The sequence below is a fragment of the Convolutriloba macropyga genome, chromosome 10, assembly GCF_964194025.1.
Source record: "Convolutriloba macropyga chromosome 10, txConMacr16.3, whole genome shotgun sequence".
NCBI classification, from domain to species: Eukaryota; Metazoa; Xenacoelomorpha; order Acoela; family Convolutidae; genus Convolutriloba; species Convolutriloba macropyga.
Window position 1 is genome coordinate 32,080,934 of NC_134477.1, and position 18,237 is coordinate 32,099,170.

The following is an 18,237-nucleotide window of genomic DNA, read 5'->3' on the forward strand; positions in this document are numbered from 1 at the left end:
TTATAAATATTCTACACTGCCTATCTCTCTAAATTTTACTATGACTGAAACATTTACAGATATTAGGAGAAATACAGTGTTCTTTTTTATAGTTTTCCAGCGAACAAAACTGTTTAATGGGGTCTTCCCCCCTTCCCCAGCTTAGCGGTCAAATAACCTATACTCCACAAACATGGTAAATATACCATAATGGGGGCTATAATTTCATGGGAAGGTCTATAATGGGAACGAGTCGTCGTCTGTCCTATAACGCCATCGACTATTGGACTGTTTACATAATAGCGAGTATTATTGGACAGTTGACGTAACAGGCAGCAGCACTGACGGATTGATGACGTAATATTCAGAGTTAATTACCGGTTTTGCTCGTTGTACTTCAGTATTAAACAAAACACACGCACATATGTAAATTAATTATATGCTTTGACGGAAAGTTTTTTTAGCACGTGCCTCATAATTGATATTTAGCTGTAATATGAAACAAAGGCCAAAGGTCTTCCTCTTTTAAATACTTATTTTTAGCCTCCTTGATGGAACTTTGTTTAATCAATTCTGAGTAACTTGACCAACTCGGCCACCTCAGAAATGTCTACAGACGCTCCCGAAAATCCTCGGGAAACCGAAAACGAGGAACCTGACGAGAATGCCGATGCAAATGCCGAAAACGAGACAAAAGCCGACGATCAAAATGATCAACCTGAAGCTGGTGCGGAAGAGAACGAAAAACCAAAAAAGGGATTTGTTTCCTTTCATCCTGTTCACATTTATTTGCTGTTACTAAACGGTGTAAACAATAGATCGTCTCCGTTCGTGTCCCCGTTCCCACATTTAAGAATAATTTAGCACCCCATGACATTGTTTTTTTTTGTTGAAACATGTAAATTATTCAGAATATAACCCTAAGGTTAGATATTTACATGCATTCAAATGTTAACTAAATTAATCAGTATTGTTATTAAAATAATAATCTTACAATTGTAGCTGTTCGTTCTCATAGGTAAAAATAGCGCCCCCGATTAGGGTACATTTATTATGATGGAGGGCTATAGGTTATCAGACTATAAAGCGGGGGGGGGGGGCTATGATGGGAATAAAATGGCCCATATTTTAAAATATTTTACTCGTATTCCATAAGTTGCCCTGACTGCCCAGAGTCTAGTGAATATACAAATCAATGTTATTAATTAGAAAGATCCATTTATAGCTCACATTATGGTATAATTACTGTAAATGGTCTAAGAGTCTTCTTCTTGATACCCCCCCCCCCCCGCCCCACATTAGTTAGCGCAAACGGGGTCTTTCCCATTATACCCCCCCCCCAGCTCTTGTAGTGGTCATATGAAGTATAGACCCTCCCCACATTCACTGTAAATAAACCTTAAAGAGGGCCTACAAGTTCGTTAGTCTATAATTTCTATAAATAGATTTTTGTTTTTTCGAGCGTGAAAGGAAGCAGTTCCGATCGTAGGGTGAAGGCGACGATAAAGACAAGGAGGAGAAAATACCCTCTGAACCCGAAATGACGGAAGAAGAAAAGAAGGATTTGGAGGATCGGACGAAAGAGCAGAAGGCGGCGGATAGGAGGAATTTGAAGCGTGATCGGAAATGCAACTGCAGTCGGGCATCGTGCAAGATGTGTTGCAAGCGCACCTGGACTGCAATTGCATTCATTCTTTTGATGCTACTAAGTAAGAGCATTCTCTTCCCCGTTCTAGAAAGGCGAGCGGAGAGGGAGTTGAAATCTCATAACATCCTATACATTCTAAGTGTGGGTTATCTTATGATTGGAGGTCCCCGCTAGAAGAACTTTATACGTACTAAGAGAGGATTGATTTGTAAGGCTTCCGAAAATTCGAAATTAAAAAAAAAATTTGGATCTTTCCCGTCTTTTCCGTATCTGCCCCCGCCGCCCCCTCCCTCCTCACCTTAGTGGGTGCATATTAATTGCATCCCACAGACGCACGTGCTATTTTTTACCCCATGATTTACGTATTGCGTGGGGGGGGGGGCACAAACGAAAAAGATCCACAAGTTCTTTGCCGATTGCTTTTGAATATCAATGTGAATCAGCGTCTGTCAGAATGGTCTATAATAAGACTGTCAAAGGACGAATGTATAATATTCGCTGCCCAAAGGTTTGATCTGGCGGTTTAAAATGTTACACCCCAAACCCCCCCCCCCCCCCCCCCCGTAGCAATAACAAGTGTTGAGCACAATGCTATGTCAAAAAACACCCGAGAATAGATCTGGAACTACACATAGTCCCACGATTACAGTTTTTCTTGATTTTGTGATATTTCAGTAACTGGATCTTTCTTCGCCATCATGTTCATAATTCTGCTCAATCTGCTCAAGATGGGCAACCAGCTGATGGTGCAAGACATTCTATATATGGAAGGTCCTGCTGGCACAGTTGTATCACCCACTCTCCAGTTAGTTTCTCATAGGTGTCAGGACAAAATACTAAATACCAAAATACGCTATGTGCTAAAATACCAAAATATACGGAATATTTTTTTTAAATTAGGAAAAAGACTATTTAAGCATAATAGTACGTAAAAAACATTTTGGGTCTCTCCCATTATCCCCCCAGTGGACATATAGCCAATAGAACCCCCCCCCCCCTCATTATCGTAAATTGGCAATGATGGGAGGGGGCTGTGTAAAAAAGTATACTTACCAAGATAGGGATAGATGAAGAGAGACCAATTCCAGACAAACTCTGCTCTGCAGAACTTTCAGTTTACTAACATTCCACCTAAAACTATAACAGCTGAAAGATATCAAGTAGAAAGTACGATAAAAAATATGTTTTCAAAGGATCTATTCTGTTTTGCCCCTTCTCCCCCCCCAGTGTTTTTTACTCCCCCAGTTACAAATTATATGTTATAGCATGTTACTGTGTAAAAACAGCACGTGCACCTGGAGGCGTAAAAGATATAAGCCTACTGAGCTGAGGAGGGCAAAACAGAATAGATCACTTTAAAACCAACTTATAAATTATAATCAGATTGATCGCCCGGATGTTTTCATCTAGAATGCTCTTTAGCACCGAATTTACACCCGCCCTATACTACCCCTACCACCCCCTCCACTTTATACAACCCAACCTAACTTTTAAACCCCCTTCCTACTTTTATCCTTGCACTGTGAGGGTAGCCTTTCTGTGCTTAAGCTAGCTAGTTACAACCAAAGCCAACCGCTTGGCTGTCTTTGGAGAGCAACTGTCCTATGAAGTCGGACAGTTTTTACATTTTTTTTGTCTGCGTTCAGCTGCAAAATCAATGGTTCAAATGAGCATCGTTGCAAGAGATACCCTCTGGGAGGAGTGGCTGCAAAGTGTGACTGCAATCAGCAAATCATGACACAAGACCTCTGGCTGGAACTGAGGAACCAAAGGGTATATGCTGAAAGGTATACCTTTACAATGCAACTTTGTTAATATAGAATGCCTCTCAAGCGAACATGAGGGTTCGAAGAATATCGCAAAATCACGTAAGGTCACCGCAGACTGCCGGTTAGTGCAGACTTATAACTTTTATCAAAAAGTTTCATTTAAGTGCTCTCAATGAGTTGGGATAACATTTTTGGAGCTAAGGTCAAACCAATCAAAATATTTTTCCTCTGTTTCCCAATTTTTTTCCCAAGCTAATTTGTACATCAGTTTATTGTATTCACCGAATTTCTGAACATAAGTTGGCGGTGGAAAAAAACTAAGCGTCGACGCTTATCAACACAGAATCGAGGAGAACCAAGGAGGGAGTAACTTTATAGTGATTCAGGTTTTACTCACCTAATCATGGTTTGGACGAGGGTTTAATATATATCCAGGTTTAGGCCTAGACTTATGAAAAAAACTTTGTAATTATATTGCGGGGGGAGGGGGTGTAGGTCAAATATTGACTACAATTGAACAGTCCAGCACATAGTTAAAGTCAAAGTAATGTCTTTAAGGCGCCAAGTGGGATTTTTTGATAGCAAGTTATGGTAGAGCATGGGCTTTTAATGAGTCCAGGAGCAGGGCATCATAAGTCGAGGAAATGATAGCTTTCATATTGTTCTTTTTATATGGAAACAAGTTCTCTATTCAAAAGATTATATTCAGTAAAGGTTTTTGTTAGAGTTTTTTATGATTACATATTTGCGGGTAACCGTTCTCAAATTGTTCAAGACTTGAGTCAAGATTTCATGCGCGGTAACTTTTGACTTGATTGTTACACAAGATGCCAAAAGGACCAGCAACACTCGGAGAGGTCGTCAAAGAGAGGGAACCCAAGTTGCCTAGCAGCCGTTACGTGAAAAACTCATAAAAATGGGGCTAATCAGCCAAAATTTGTGCGAATGCGGAAACGGGGCGAACGAACGTACCGTAAGCCGTTTTTACCTTCACCACGCGCTGTTGTCCATCTCTTCCAGGGTACACTTCCAACAGATGCCCAAGAGGCCAAATTCCACGATGAGTCATGTCTTTCGGGATCCAGACAACGTCATTAACTCTAAGTGGCGACTGGTTGTTCTCATTCCATTTGGATCTTTTGAGTATTGTCGGCAGGTATTCTTTGACAAGTCGCTTCCAGAAGTGGTTCATCATCTGCTGCAGATCTCTCCATGTTTTGAAACTGGCTGAAAACTGACTCTCAAATACTCCTGGGGCCAGAGAGTTGAATGAATGAGTGATCAGGAATGGGTTAAATGTGAGAGGTATCTGGTTGTCGGAAAAATCAGCGACATTTTTGAGAGGTTGTGAATTCAAAACGGCTTTGCATTGTACCAGTATTGTTTGGAATACGTCAGGTGAGAGTCCTTTTGAGCCTAGAATAATGAACAGCTTTCTTTTTGCTGTATGTATCAAGCGCCCTCAAACACTTCTAAAATGAGGGCCGTATGGTGGGATGAATTTCCAAGTCGGGCTTCCAAGTCAAACTTTGTAAATTTTGTGTCAAGTGATCAGCACGCAAAAAAGATCAGCAACCTTATTTTTGCTGTCTTTATCAAGCGCTCCCAAACACTTCCAAAATGGGGCCATATGGTGAGATGAATTTCCAAGTCGAATTTCCAAGCCGAGCTTTGTAAATGTTGTCGTTGTCAAGGCTCTTTACACTTTTCAAGGGCTCTTCTGACGCTCCATTGACGGTCTTTCCATCATCACTGATCAGCAAATCTGGTTGACATCGTCTACTAGTGAAACGTCAAAATGCATTTAGATAAGGACCGGTGTTGAGATGAGATCTGGGCAGCTTTCAAGGTGGATTGCTCTCGTGATCAAGCACCTAATGATTAAACTATAAAGCTTTTTGAGACTTCCTTTTGTGTTTTCTATGTAGAATGGTTCAAAGAAGTCGACAGCACGATTGGAAAAAAGGATTTGTGTTGCGGCTGTTGATCAACAACAGGAAGAACAGCCACAATCGTTTGTGCGTTCTCTGCATTAAAACTCCACCGTAAAAATGAGCGAAATTTTATGCTAAACAGACCTTTTGACAAGCCAAATACGCAATGCCGATGCTGGAAAAAAATTTTGGTGGGTTCTGCTCCCTGATGAAAGCATGAGCGGTGAGCGTGATCTAGGTACAAACGTGTGATCATGTTTGTCGCATGCAGAATAATTGAACGTTTTTCTGTTTCAAGTGCTTCAGGAACAAATCGAAGTCTTCCTTATGAACAGTTTTGGTCGAGGACTTGTTTCAATGACCGTAGTTTGCAATTAGCGTGTTGCTTGAGGCCCCTCTTTGTTGAGAAAACTGTTGAATGAAAGTTGTTCTCTTGAGAACGTCTGATCACGTTCTTCCGAGATAGATCAATGTCATAAGTCGTGTACTGATGCTTTTTATTACGAGGTCCTTTCCCTCGGAACAGCAGGTTGAAAACAGTGGCTAATATGAAAAGCAATTTCGTCCAAGACGGAAAACGTCTTGGGTCGTTAACTGGCTTTGGTACACTTGACGAGTCATGAGAGGCTGTTGCCGAAACCACTGGTTTCTAACGAACAAATTAGTAATTTACTGGCTATGTTTAGGATAAAAATTCCACTGGTTTCAACCATTTGACAGATATTTCACGTCGTGGATCTAAACCACGAGTGCCGTCATCGGCCGGATTGTGCAATGTTGGTATACGCTTCCGTTGTTTAACTTCTGTTGTTGCTGAAATTTCTCGCAGTCGGGTGGCAGTCGGGTGCAATCCAGTCCAGGACTACTTGATTATCCGTCCAGAAAACACATATATCAATTATGGAGGAAGAATTTTTTAAGATAGAAGAAAGTAATCGAAAACCAATTACGGCTGCTTCAAGTTCAAGTTTGGGCAATGTAGTTTGCTCTATTGGGGCAACTTTACATTTTCCGATAAAGAAAAGTTTCTGTAGTCTCAGAATTTTTTTCAGCTAACCGAAGGACGCTACAGTTGCCATTGGCTCTGTTGAGGCATCGACAAAGACGTGAACTTCTGTTTTGCATTTAGAGTAATACAGGATGGTAACGTCCTTCTCAGGTGTACTTCAGGCACTCTCATGAGAGGTTCTAACAGTATGTAGGAAGGTGTTCATCCCACTTTCTCACAAGTTTCCAAAGTTTTTTGAAAAAAATTTTGATGCGATTAGTCACAAGAGAAAATGCTTCAAGTGGGTCAAATAATGATTGGACGAAGCTCAGATTCTTTATCTGAGTATACTAAGAAGCATCTAATGAAAAATTTGTCAGAGATTTTATGATGAAAGCGTCACTTGACGGGTTCCATTTCTGTCCAAGAACTTTGACAATTTCATTGCTTTGTTCAGTATTTTCTATTGTCAATCTTTCGAGAACTTTGGTTTTTTTGGACACAAACTTTTCAAGGCAAAAACCACCTCCCTGAAGACTTTTAAGTGTCTGCTGAACAACTATTGGAGCGTTGCTAATTGTTTTAAACAATTGGATATAGTTGTCCTTATCAAAATGATTCTTGACGGCTCTGATTGCATCGGGATATTTGTTTGGGCTTTTCTCAATGCAGTTGATTAAGACGTAGATTGCGCACGATGGTGAGCAGGTGGCACAAAATATCAGCCTTGTAAATTGATACTGTTGAGCTTTTTTGTCGTTTATCCACAAAAATCGAATTTTAGACTGATCTAATCGGTTCATTGCGATTTGCATGAAAATGCCTTTGATGTCAGCTAGGACTGCGACCGGGTTTTCACTAAGTCGCATGAGGTCTCCCAAAAGACTATTAAGCAGGTCTGGAGCTGTAAATAAGTTGACGTTGAATGACTGTCCACAGAATCTGAAGGCAGCATTTGCGACGCGCCGAAATTTCCCGGACTTGTTAGGTGTATCATCTGGGTCATGTGGGAGATACAAGATTTGATCTGCAGGTGGTTCATGCATCTCAACTGACTTCACCTAGTTTTTCTTGAGGTCAGTCTGTAGAGTCTTTTTGTAATTGTCACGAATTCGAGCAATACGGTTTAGTCTGTTATTAATTTTTTTAAATTGATTGAGAGCGGAAAAAACGTTTTCCGACTTGGAATTTTTTCCCACAGAAGTCTTATTTCAAATCTTTCTCCGTTAAATTTTATTGACTTCTCCCTTATTTCGAGATATTTTTTTGAAGAGAAGAAGAAGCTTTGCTATCAGGCTGATTGCCTTCTGATTCGATTCTCCAGAACTGTTGAACTATTTCGTTTAATGCGAGTTCTTCAGGTTGATTTCTGGAAACATGGGAAACAAAGGTTTTCATTGCTCTGTCAGATAGTTTCTGATGAAGTTTTGAGAAATAGTTTTTATATTAACCGGCTAATTTCTAACCTAGGGTAGATTATACGCCTAAAAGTTGATTTTGATTTCCTTGAGTGACGTGAGTGAAGTAGGTGAATGTAAAGGGGTTAACACCAAGTAGTGCGTCAATTTTGACATCTGCAATTTTTGGAAAAAGAATTTGGCGTAAATTGTTGAATGCATTGCAAAATAGTTTTAACTGAAATACATTTGTGGCACCAACGTTCAAAGATGGTGTCCTGTAAGCTCTAAAGAGTTCAAAATAAATCTCTGTTGAGTTGTAAGGAGTAATAGTGACTGTTTCATTGACTTTAGAGAGGGACATTTTGTTTGTTGAGAAACTGAAGAGCAACTGATGATGAGAATTTAATGTAAGCTCAAAAAGTTCTTAAATGGCATCCAGTATGAATCTACATTGACAACCAGGGTGGATTTTAGCGTTTTCTCAAAGGCCATATTTCCTGTCAGGAAGCAACCGGAGTTGAAGCTGCTCATACCAGTTTTTCTGGTGCATCCGGGCTCTGGTATATGCTAAAGGATTGACTATTAATATTTCCAATCAGTTTTGTCTTTGGGTGTTGATCTGCTTTTGAGCGTTGAACGATTGTCCATAACAGCTATTCAATTTTATTTCTGATGGTTTTTTTGTTTGGCGACTATTGACAACGTTGTCAGTCGACGTCTCATTATTCGACGAGACTGTTGCTTGATTTTTCTGGATGCTTTCAGTTGAACAAGTACTGTTGGGCGTTTAATCTGTTTTGCTGGATTGTAAAGTTTTATGGTGAAATCATACATAGCATACATGGCATCGTTTTGTTGAAGGACATGTTTGTTTTTGGTGCCTGTAACTCAGACAGTTTGCGCACAAATTGTTTTTGCTTGCGAATCTTTGTCTTTCACTGAGAAGGCAAAGTTGGTATTCAGGGCAAGTAGCAATGCTGTGATTGCTTTTGCTTTTTTCACATAATCTGGAGGCGTTGAACTTTTTTGGAGAATAGTTTAATGATCTTGGATTTTCAGATTCTGTTGCAATGAGTAATTTTGATTCTCTGATAAGTTAGTAACTTGACTGTCTGATAATTTTTTTGTGTTACTTCGGTAGTTGCATGGGAGTTATGATTCCCATAGTTTCTGGAATTAGGTGTTGTGTTTCTTAATGGTTCTTTATGTTGACCCTCTTGTAACGCTGAGCTTGAAGCTCTAACCAGTGCTGAAAATCTACAACGAAAGGGTCTGATTGAAAACTTTCTATTATCAGATTGCGTTTAACTTTCTCTCTGGCTTTTTTCAGCAAAATTGTTGATTGAAGACTGCTATGAATCCATGGTACTGAAAAACTGGCACATTTTTTCAAAGAAAGAAAAAAGACGATACAATTTTGCTTATTCTTGTGGTTTGTTCGCCAGTTTTTAAGTTGATTGATAAAAGCATTAACAACAATGGTACTGTCACCATAATGGTTCATCAATTCATTTAAGACTGTCTGGTAATAAGAGGGGTCACACAAATACGCATGTATGAAGTCAATTATTGATCCCTTCATAAAAGTGAAGAGGATTTCCGTTGAATATTTGTAGCTTTAAGGGTGATAATTTAACTAAATGCTTATAATCAATATTTTTAGTAGTGGAAGAAAGTTGAAATTAGGGTTTGAATGGTTAACTTGTAGGCCATTGGCAACTTAATTAGTGAGCACAAGATTGAAGTGACCAGGCTGATTGTGATCCGCATTTTGTTGTGTTTGGGAGACCATGAAGTTTGGTAAACTTGCACCGTGCATGGAAAATGTTTGAGAGTGAGTCGGGTGATGATTTTGTATACCAGTAGGCCAAACTGGGGCCTGTGACGAATGTTGAATGACAGCTAGTTTATTCGGTAATTGATGAGATTACTAATGGTGAGAAAAATTTGGATCCTGCAGAGCAGTTGGATTAGGAAATCTGTTTTGATTTTCAGAAAAAGTTCTGCTAGTAAAAAGCTGGAATAATTGAGGATTCTGTTGCTCTGAGAAAAAAAACAAGTTTGTTTTGAAGGGAGGTGAGCTCAGTATATACCGAATGTGTGTACTAAGGACCATAAAAGTTGAAGTCATCCGGAAGAACGTGTGACAGGTTTTGTGGTTGCTGAGGGAAATTATTTGAATGTGTTGGAACATCGGAGGTGTTCTGGGTTCCCGTGAAGGTGTTTTTACGTGCAATGAAATCAATGTAGTTAGCAAATGCTAATAGGGGTTAATGTTGAACTCTACAATTTGAATCGCTTTGGTTGCTTCTGGCTATCTGCTCTTTTTCGGTAACATTAAAAACTTAATTTGGTGATTCGAAAAGGAGCCCATTTCCAGACTCTTGTTTCGAGATCAAATGCTCAGTAAAAAAAATTAGGGAAGAGATTTTTATCACAAATGTTTTTATTTGTTCAATGCCATGGCTTGAAAAGCTCAATTTTCAGATAGGTGGCAAAGTTTTAGGCAATACATCTTCTTCTGCGTCACTGTCGTTATGATTAGTCTGCGCAGGTTGTTGGCTGGAGGGAGGCGCGTTTGGCATATAAGAAATACCAACTGTATCGTTTTGGCTATCATTCGTTGTCCTATTGGAGATGAGCGCAATAGGATATTGTATAAAAAGAATGACAAAAGAACCCTCAGTTACAGCAAGAGGCTGATTTTGATGACTTTTTCCTGTGCTTCGGATCTCTGCTTGTTCTTGACGGTCATTGAGGACAAGTTTCAATTCATTTTGTGTGGCTTTTGAATGTTGGAGAAATGTTGGAGAAAGTGTGTTGATGTTCCCTGCCGAGGCAGGATAGCAGGTTGCTGATTAGTGTTGGCTGTGTTACTTTGCTGTTGTTCTGTGTTTCTTCGGAGCTGGTTGTCTTCGTTGCCATCTATTGGGACGGGGGTCAATCGTCGGGGTCGTTTCCTCTGCATGAGAATAGGCTGATGTCATCTCTCAACAGGCTGTGAAAATTGCCCAATTGATCATCATTGTCCAACAAATCGGCTTGCAACTATAGCTCATTAAGACGGTTGATCAGTTTGGCTTGTCTACAAAGGCTTAATATTACTGTATTCTGATGAGGCTGTTGTTTCATCACGTTCTGCGACAAATCTTTCGACTCTTTCACTTTACCTCTGGTCAGATTGATCAGCAGGGATATGAATTGATAAATTTTCCGTTGTCAATTAGTTTTCTTCATGAGTTCGAGCTGATTTTTCATTGTCATTTCTGATCATGTTGATGGCAAACTGGCATTGGGCACTTAACTGCTTGAACAAATTTTAGCCTTTATGTTTCATGAACTGATTGTTGCTTTTGAAGACGTTGAAGTTCTATGGTGAAGCCAAGAAGACGGCTTAAAAAACCGTTGCGGCGCATATTTTGATTTGAAAAATTGTCCAAGGGTTGATTGGTAACAAACCTAGTTTTGGCTTCGTGAATGAACAAACTTTCTACAAAACTTTTTATCCCTAAATGGATTTTTTGTTTGATAAATCTAGCTTTTGTTCGAGAGAAAGAAAGTAAAGGCTTTTTTCAACTGTTCCACGCTGCGCGCTTTATTCGACTTTTGTCTGACAGACACAAATAATTGTTTGATTTCTGTCAAATGCACTCAATAATTACTCAAATGAACTCAAATGAATTCCAATACGATTTTGGATGAGTGCTCTTGCTTCCTGGTCAGGAACGTTGTGTTTTGTCACAATTGCACAGTGAACCACAATTAGGCTAGAGAGAAAATTTTTTTACATTAAAAGGTTTTAAAGTTTTATAAAAAGTTTTTTTTTGTAAAACTTCAAAACCTTTTAAAGGTTCTCAATCCATGGCTAATGTTCTACCACTAGATCTTGAAATTGAAAGATACTCTCAGCGATTGAAATCTGACAAAAATTTCCGTAAATTTATCAGATGCTAATTTCTTTTTTGTTGATTTAAAAGAGTTATTTTTCCTGTGCGGTAAAAACCTAAAATTTGTTTTGAATGCGATGCGTGTAAGCAATAAGGGCTACAGGAAGGACATAAAAAGGATGAAAAACTTTAATAAAGCACTAGAAGCTCAGAGACTTTGTAGAAATTATAATTTTCTTCTTTTCTGAAAAATTTTCTTGTCTCCCACTCTTTGTGAGTGATCTGAGTAATCTGATTGTTGTTTTTGGTGCTTCTTTTGCCCACAAAAACAATGACTAAAAACGAGACCGGGTTTTTCAGCTGTTTTTGAATTTCACAAAAACTGATTGAGAGGACGTCTGGGATCTGTTTGTGAAAAAGAATGCGTTTCGTAGACGGCAACGTCTGAGACCGAGGAGGTCTGCAAAAAAAATTAAGTTTTTCGCAAACAAAATTTTTTGCTCTTTGTTTGTTTTTTGGTAGGGTTGTCAAGATTTTTTTGTTATTTTCGACGTTTTAAATTTTTTTACTTAATTTCTGTTGGAAAACCCAACAAGAAACTACTTCAGAGACGGGTGTGGATCATGATAATTTCCTTTCATAGGAAAATGAAGCCGAAAATTTAGCAAACGTTATTTTTAAATATATGGTCAAACAAATATATTGTCTACAGTGGCAACGAAATTTAGATTAAAGGGGACAAATATGAGATTTTGTCTTTTCTTCTCTTTTTTGACCTGTAGAAAAATAATGATTTTCGGATTGATCTCACGGGGCAATAGGATTTCTCGAGGTGACGTCCGAAACCTCGGGCAATCAGTGACGTTGACGTCTGAAACCGTAGAAAAAAAATACTCCAGCCATATTGTCTGACACCCCCAAAAAATCTTCCTTCTGGGTAACGTTTGTAATCCCAAAAGTTTGTCTCCAAAAAGTGTCTTTGTCTTTAGGGCCTGTATCTTTAGTGTTAGCTTTTTTAAAGAATAGAGAGTTCCTGGTCTTTGCTCGGTCAGCACATTCACCAAACGGATTTTTATCGGCTGCATTAGTAAAGTAACAGGATTGTGGGTTGCAGCTGCTTGAAGTTATGCGTTGCGAACTAGATTCAAGCTAAAGTCCGAAACAGAGTTGCAAGTCTTGATCAGTACTTCCCCAGTCCAATGCACGTTTTGAACTAGCGAATAAGTGCTGACCACGTCCTAAGACTCTAGCAAGTTTTGAATAATAAGTAGTTAATAGATGTTAAAAAATGTCGTATAAAAACATGATTTATGAAATTCCAAAATAGCAGAAGTTTTCTAAAAAAATTGTTCAGATAATAAATATTTATAAAGCTGTTGATCCAAAACCTGACTGCCTGCACATATAAATTGTCACAACTGTAATAAAAACTGAAAATTGACATAGCTCTGATATGGTACTGATCAAAGACTTCCAATTTCACTGAATCTGCACTGATACACCTCACGTTCAGTCTGGTTAATGCTCTCGTTTATGCCTAACCGAAAGATCTTGTGTAGTTGAAAATGACATTTTTTGTTTTGCAGCTTGAAGCCTCAGAGTTTCAACAGAAGCACGAATGACTACCAGACAGCCAAGGATAACATTTACAACATGATCAGTGAGTAATATGCGTACAATATACTCCTTTGCCCCCTAAAGTGTAAATTCCAATGCTAGGGATATCGCATGCAAATTGTGTAGAAATCAAATAATGAAATAATGAAATAATGAAAGCATTCAAATAATGAAATAGTTAACTAACACAGGTGCCAAATAATTATTTTTCTGAGTGTTTTTAATCTATAAGTTGTAGAAAATACAAAATTCTGACGCCAAAAGCTAAATATATCAAAGACTAAATACACTTGACGAAATTGTACAAAGCGCCACAATTATCAAATAAAGCACAATTTAATTTTCTCAGAACTTTTCTAGTAACAACTCATTACACCTTAAGCATCTTTATTATCTGATCTGGTACACGGTTTTTATAGATTTCATACAAGTTTGTAATGATTAAAATACTCAATGTTCGCAAAATGATTTCTGGGACTATTAAAGGTTGACATTCTCTTGGTTCCTCACAATTCAACGAAATTGACTGTTAATGACGTGCTGTCTTTTTCTTAAGATCTGTTCACAATTTTTCGACGTTTTGTTGCGTGATTTTAATCACGCTGGAGTAATAGGAGGAGCAAAGATCGAGTAAATCTATATCGGGATTTTTTTCAAACCACCTTTAAGTGAAGTAATCAAAGTGTGTTAAAAGAGAATGATTTTTGACAGAAAACTTATTATTATCACGTGCGGCAATTTGACTTCTGTTTTTGGTGACTTTCTCTTTATTATCTCAAAACTTATATAAAAACGAGAAATTTGTGTTCAGATTATGCACAGTTGCAGTGGTGTAGACCCCTCAAAAAGAAACTAATGGCTTTTCAAGGTTTAGAAACTGTTAGTCTTAATTATATGGTCAATTTTTTAGGTCAAAGAATTTTGTTTTTGCAGAGTTTTTGATTATTTTACTTTTTAGTTTAATCAATGATAGGTCTTAATGGCTCTCTGTGGAGACATTTTTAAATATTTGAAATAATTGAATTGAAGCATAGGGGTTTTATTGAATTTGAAAAATTGTTTTTTTTCATTGTATCACTTCCTATCATTATCGGCAAATCTAATTGGCTCCTTCTTCAGTCAGTTTTTAGTAATTTTTACAGTTTTTTTCAAATCTAACGGTTTTCACGACTTTGCCAAGACCTGCCTAAAAAAGTTTTTTTTTCAGATTTTGCTGCTTTTCGTTATTTTTTATTGTTCTGTCCTTGAATATCATCAAATATAGGTCCCATGGCTCTTCCATCAGTCATTTTTGAGTTCATATATATTTTTTAATTTCAAAACTCAAGGTTTTAGCAACCTTGACAAGAATTGTTTTCAAAAATTGTTAGTGATTTTTTTATTTTGCTTATTTCTTTAGGGTTTTGGTTCCGTCGCTTAGAGTCACCGATAGCAGCTCTGTAAGTTCTGAAATTGGTCACGTTTGTATCTATTAAATTGTTTGCATAAGTAACTAACAACTTTTTTTTAACTGCGACACTTCTTTTGAAAATAAGAGTATTGTTTTGGAGTTTTTGGGCATTTTATTGACTTTGATGCCGCTTAGTTTCAATGTAATCCCAAAAACAGGTTTTTCGAAATGTTGTTCCTTTTCCTTTTTTGTGTCCCAAAAATTTGAAATCTCTTAAGAATCTCAGTGCGTAGAGGACTTTTGTAGTTGACGTCGTTGGAGTTGATAACTTCGATAACTCTAACATCTCTGAAAGGGAAATCGAATAAGTTTGCTTTTAGATTTTGTATTATTCTGTTTGTTTTTGTGGATCACTTGGTATATTATCATGGGCGCTGTTACTTTAAAGGGGCTGATAGTGTTTTCAGATTGTTGAATTTTTTGAATTGTAGTTGAGGATATTTTCGCTGTTTTTTTTTTAATTTCCTCTTCGAGATTTTTGTTACCATATGACGTTACAATGATTTCAAATCCGCTTTGTGATCGTTCTTTCATGCAATTTTAACTGAAATCTTTGGTTGATGCAATTTTTCACTCTAAAAGGAGCGACTTTTTTTCCAATGTCATTGTTAAGTTTTTGGTCCCACGTGGCTAGCCTCACCGTTAAACCTCACTGACTTCTCTTTTTCCAATTCAAGGCGATAAGGTCAATAAGGTTACTTAAGAGCAACTATTAGAAGCAGCAATAAGATATTTAAATCCTTAATCAAAATGTAACATTTCAATGCTTAGTGAAAAGAAGGTTTTTCTTGTCCCTTTCTCTACTAACTTTTTGAAACCGCAGATCTACAAAGTTACCGCGGTTAAATTTTGGCGATCTGACAGCTATGTTTTTTCCGCAAATACTATCAGTTAACCAATTATTCAAAATCACTCAGAGATGTTCATTTGCATTTTGATCCGAAATATATGCACGTCTTTCCAGTGCCCCCATTTCTTGTTTTCCGAACAATGTTGCAGACAATCTATGATTTATCCAGTGAGTGCTGACGGTCATTCCGCTAGAAACAAACTTTTTTAGGATAATAGTTCTCAAATCACTGAGGCACCTGCAAAAAACAGCAAAATTGTTCATTCTAGTAATTCGCAGTCTCAAAAAGCATTCGAAAAACTGTAATAAAAACTGCAAAGTGTTGATTATAACATAAATAGTGTACTAGATTAGCGGGACACAACAAATCTAGATACTGAAATAAAATAGATTTAATCAAGGACTGTCAGATTTATTTAATGACTGACGGTTCTATCATTTTTTTGTTTTTAGAAATGTAGATTGAAACTTCATCAAAATTTAATGAACTTGCAACCAGTTGTAACTGGTTAAGTAGATGTACACCCAGCAGTAACTGTTTTACTGTTATTACAGCTATAATCAAATGAAAACTTGCGGTGACAGACTTCAATGAAAAAATAAACAAAAAACGTTTTCAAAACCAACTTTTGTTCTTAATAGCCGCGAAGCGATAGCTGAGGCTATTATTGGCCTTCTCTTGGTTTTTTACAATTGAGAGAATTTGAATTGTATAGGGGCGCTGTCTTTTTTTTAATGATCTATTCACACATTTTCACGATTTTTGAAGTCAAATTGGAGTAGTGATTTTGGTCACGCCGAAACAGGAACTGGAGCGAAAAAGCAAGTGGTTTCACGGCGTAATTTTTTGCTCTAATTTTAAAGTAGAGTGAGAAAACGGTATCTGAACCGAAGATAGCTTTCTCGCTAGTGGTTTTCGTTCACATGAGCCAATTTCACTTTGATTTTGTGTTTTTTCAATTTTTTCGATAGGATTTTTCTCTAAATGGTTTTTCCAATCCATTCATAGTTCATTCTAGGTCTAGTTTTCTGTTTGAACTAAATTTCAATTTCTCGCTAGTGTTTTTTTTGTTCATATGCGACATTCTGACATTGATTTTTTTGTTTTTTTTTAAAAATATTTTTATATGATTTTTTTTAGAAATAGTTTTCCCAATTCACTCGCAGTGCGTTCTAGGTCTGGTTTTTTGTTTAGTCAATAAAAATTCTTTGAATTCTACGTCAGGTCTTGTCCTGCTATGTTTTTTTATTTCGTCGTCAAGATTTTTGCTACGACCATATGACGTCACAATCACATCAAATCTGCTTTTTGTTTACTCGTTCATGCAATTTCAACTGAATTGCGTGTGTGACGTCATTTTCACTCTCAATTGAGTGAGTATTTTGTTCTTTCGCGTGATTAAATTTTGTGCATACGGTACATATCTCACTCTAAAAAATGACTTCCTCACTTTGAAATTGACTTTTGTTAACTTTAATTAAAAGAGATAACGTCAAGCGAAAGTCTGTCACTCTATATGAAGGTTATTTGAGAGCAGCTAATAGAGGCAGCAATAAGTTATACAGATTCTTAATCAAAATATAACATCTCAGCCCTCAAGGAAAAGATGAATTTTTTTTTGGTCTGTCTTTGTTTAAACTTTTTTGATAGTGCAGATCTACGAAGCCATTGTGGCCATTTTCTGGCAATCTGCCGGCTGTGTTATGGTATTGTTCTTTCGACTGTTTTCACTGAATCTGTTTCAAATTAATGTTTTGTAGGCAACTGCACGAACAACGTGAGTTTGGATAACCCATACGGAGTGACGCAACAGATCTCGAACAATCAGCATTGCTTCTTAATTGGTAACTATTGTTTTATATCGCTGGCCGGACTGCAGTGGTTCGAAGTGATTGTAAATTGAAAACTGTTATTTATCCTCAATAGTCTATTTAGTGTCACTTATTGAGTTTTAAAACATTGAATTAGAGCATTTGGTCATGACTCGCGAGCGATGGCCATGTTTTAGCAGCCATGTTTTAGCCATTGATATTTAAATGAAAAACAGAACAAAGTATCACGTAAATTAGATAAAAATCATAACAAATTACCCCTGCCTCCGTGAAGCTGTCTGTGTAAAGGTGAGCTCTTACTTAACCATAGCTTCAGGTTGACCATAGCCTGACCAATGTTGGCTGCAATGATGGTACCACGTGAAAGTTTCAGTTTCAGACGCAAAAATAGTGGCCATCGTAACCAAAAAAAGAGCAATGATGCGAATAAAAAGAACAGTCTGAAACGTGGGGATTAATAAGAAAAAGGGCAGCTGTGAACAAATTAATTTTATTATTATTATTATTATTATTATTATTATTATTATCATTATTATTATTATTATTATTATTATTATTATTATTATTATTATTGTGGTGGTGGAGAGCATGGACGTATGAAACCAAGTATATCATTTACTACTTGTTAAACTATATTAAACTATATTATTAGTATTATCATTCCTCATAGAATGCATCAACCTTGTTACACTAGATCTTGTTACATTAAAGCAGTAAAATTCGTTGCTATGAACTTAATCTTTTCGTTGTACTTTCGTGTTAGAGTGTTAATCCTTACGGACAGGTACTGTCTGTCACGTAAGCTATGTGTTAACGTTCCGAGAGAAAAACCAAGCGCTTTTTGCCAAGTTTATTGTAGAAAACAGTCTGAATTGACTTTCC

The 18,237-nt window shown here is 37.3% G+C and overlaps 1 protein-coding gene across 2 annotated transcripts in view; it reads left to right on the forward strand.

The window, feature by feature from the left end:
• The first annotated feature begins 431 nt into the window (after positions 1-431).
• LOC142348452 (uncharacterized) overlaps positions 432-18,237 on the forward strand; it is a 67,975-nt gene continuing 50,169 nt past the window's right edge. For both annotated transcript variants that reach the window (XM_075399813.1, XM_075399814.1), the window contains exons 1-6: positions 432-733; positions 1,467-1,688; positions 2,303-2,432; positions 3,274-3,414; positions 13,192-13,265; positions 17,284-17,367. In XM_075399813.1, coding sequence (XP_075255928.1) covers positions 586-733; positions 1,467-1,688; positions 2,303-2,432; positions 3,274-3,414; positions 13,192-13,265; positions 17,284-17,367 — 799 coding nt within the window. In that variant the 5' untranslated portion in view covers positions 432-585. The remainder of the gene's footprint in view (positions 734-1,466; positions 1,689-2,302; positions 2,433-3,273; positions 3,415-13,191; positions 13,266-17,283; positions 17,368-18,237) is intronic.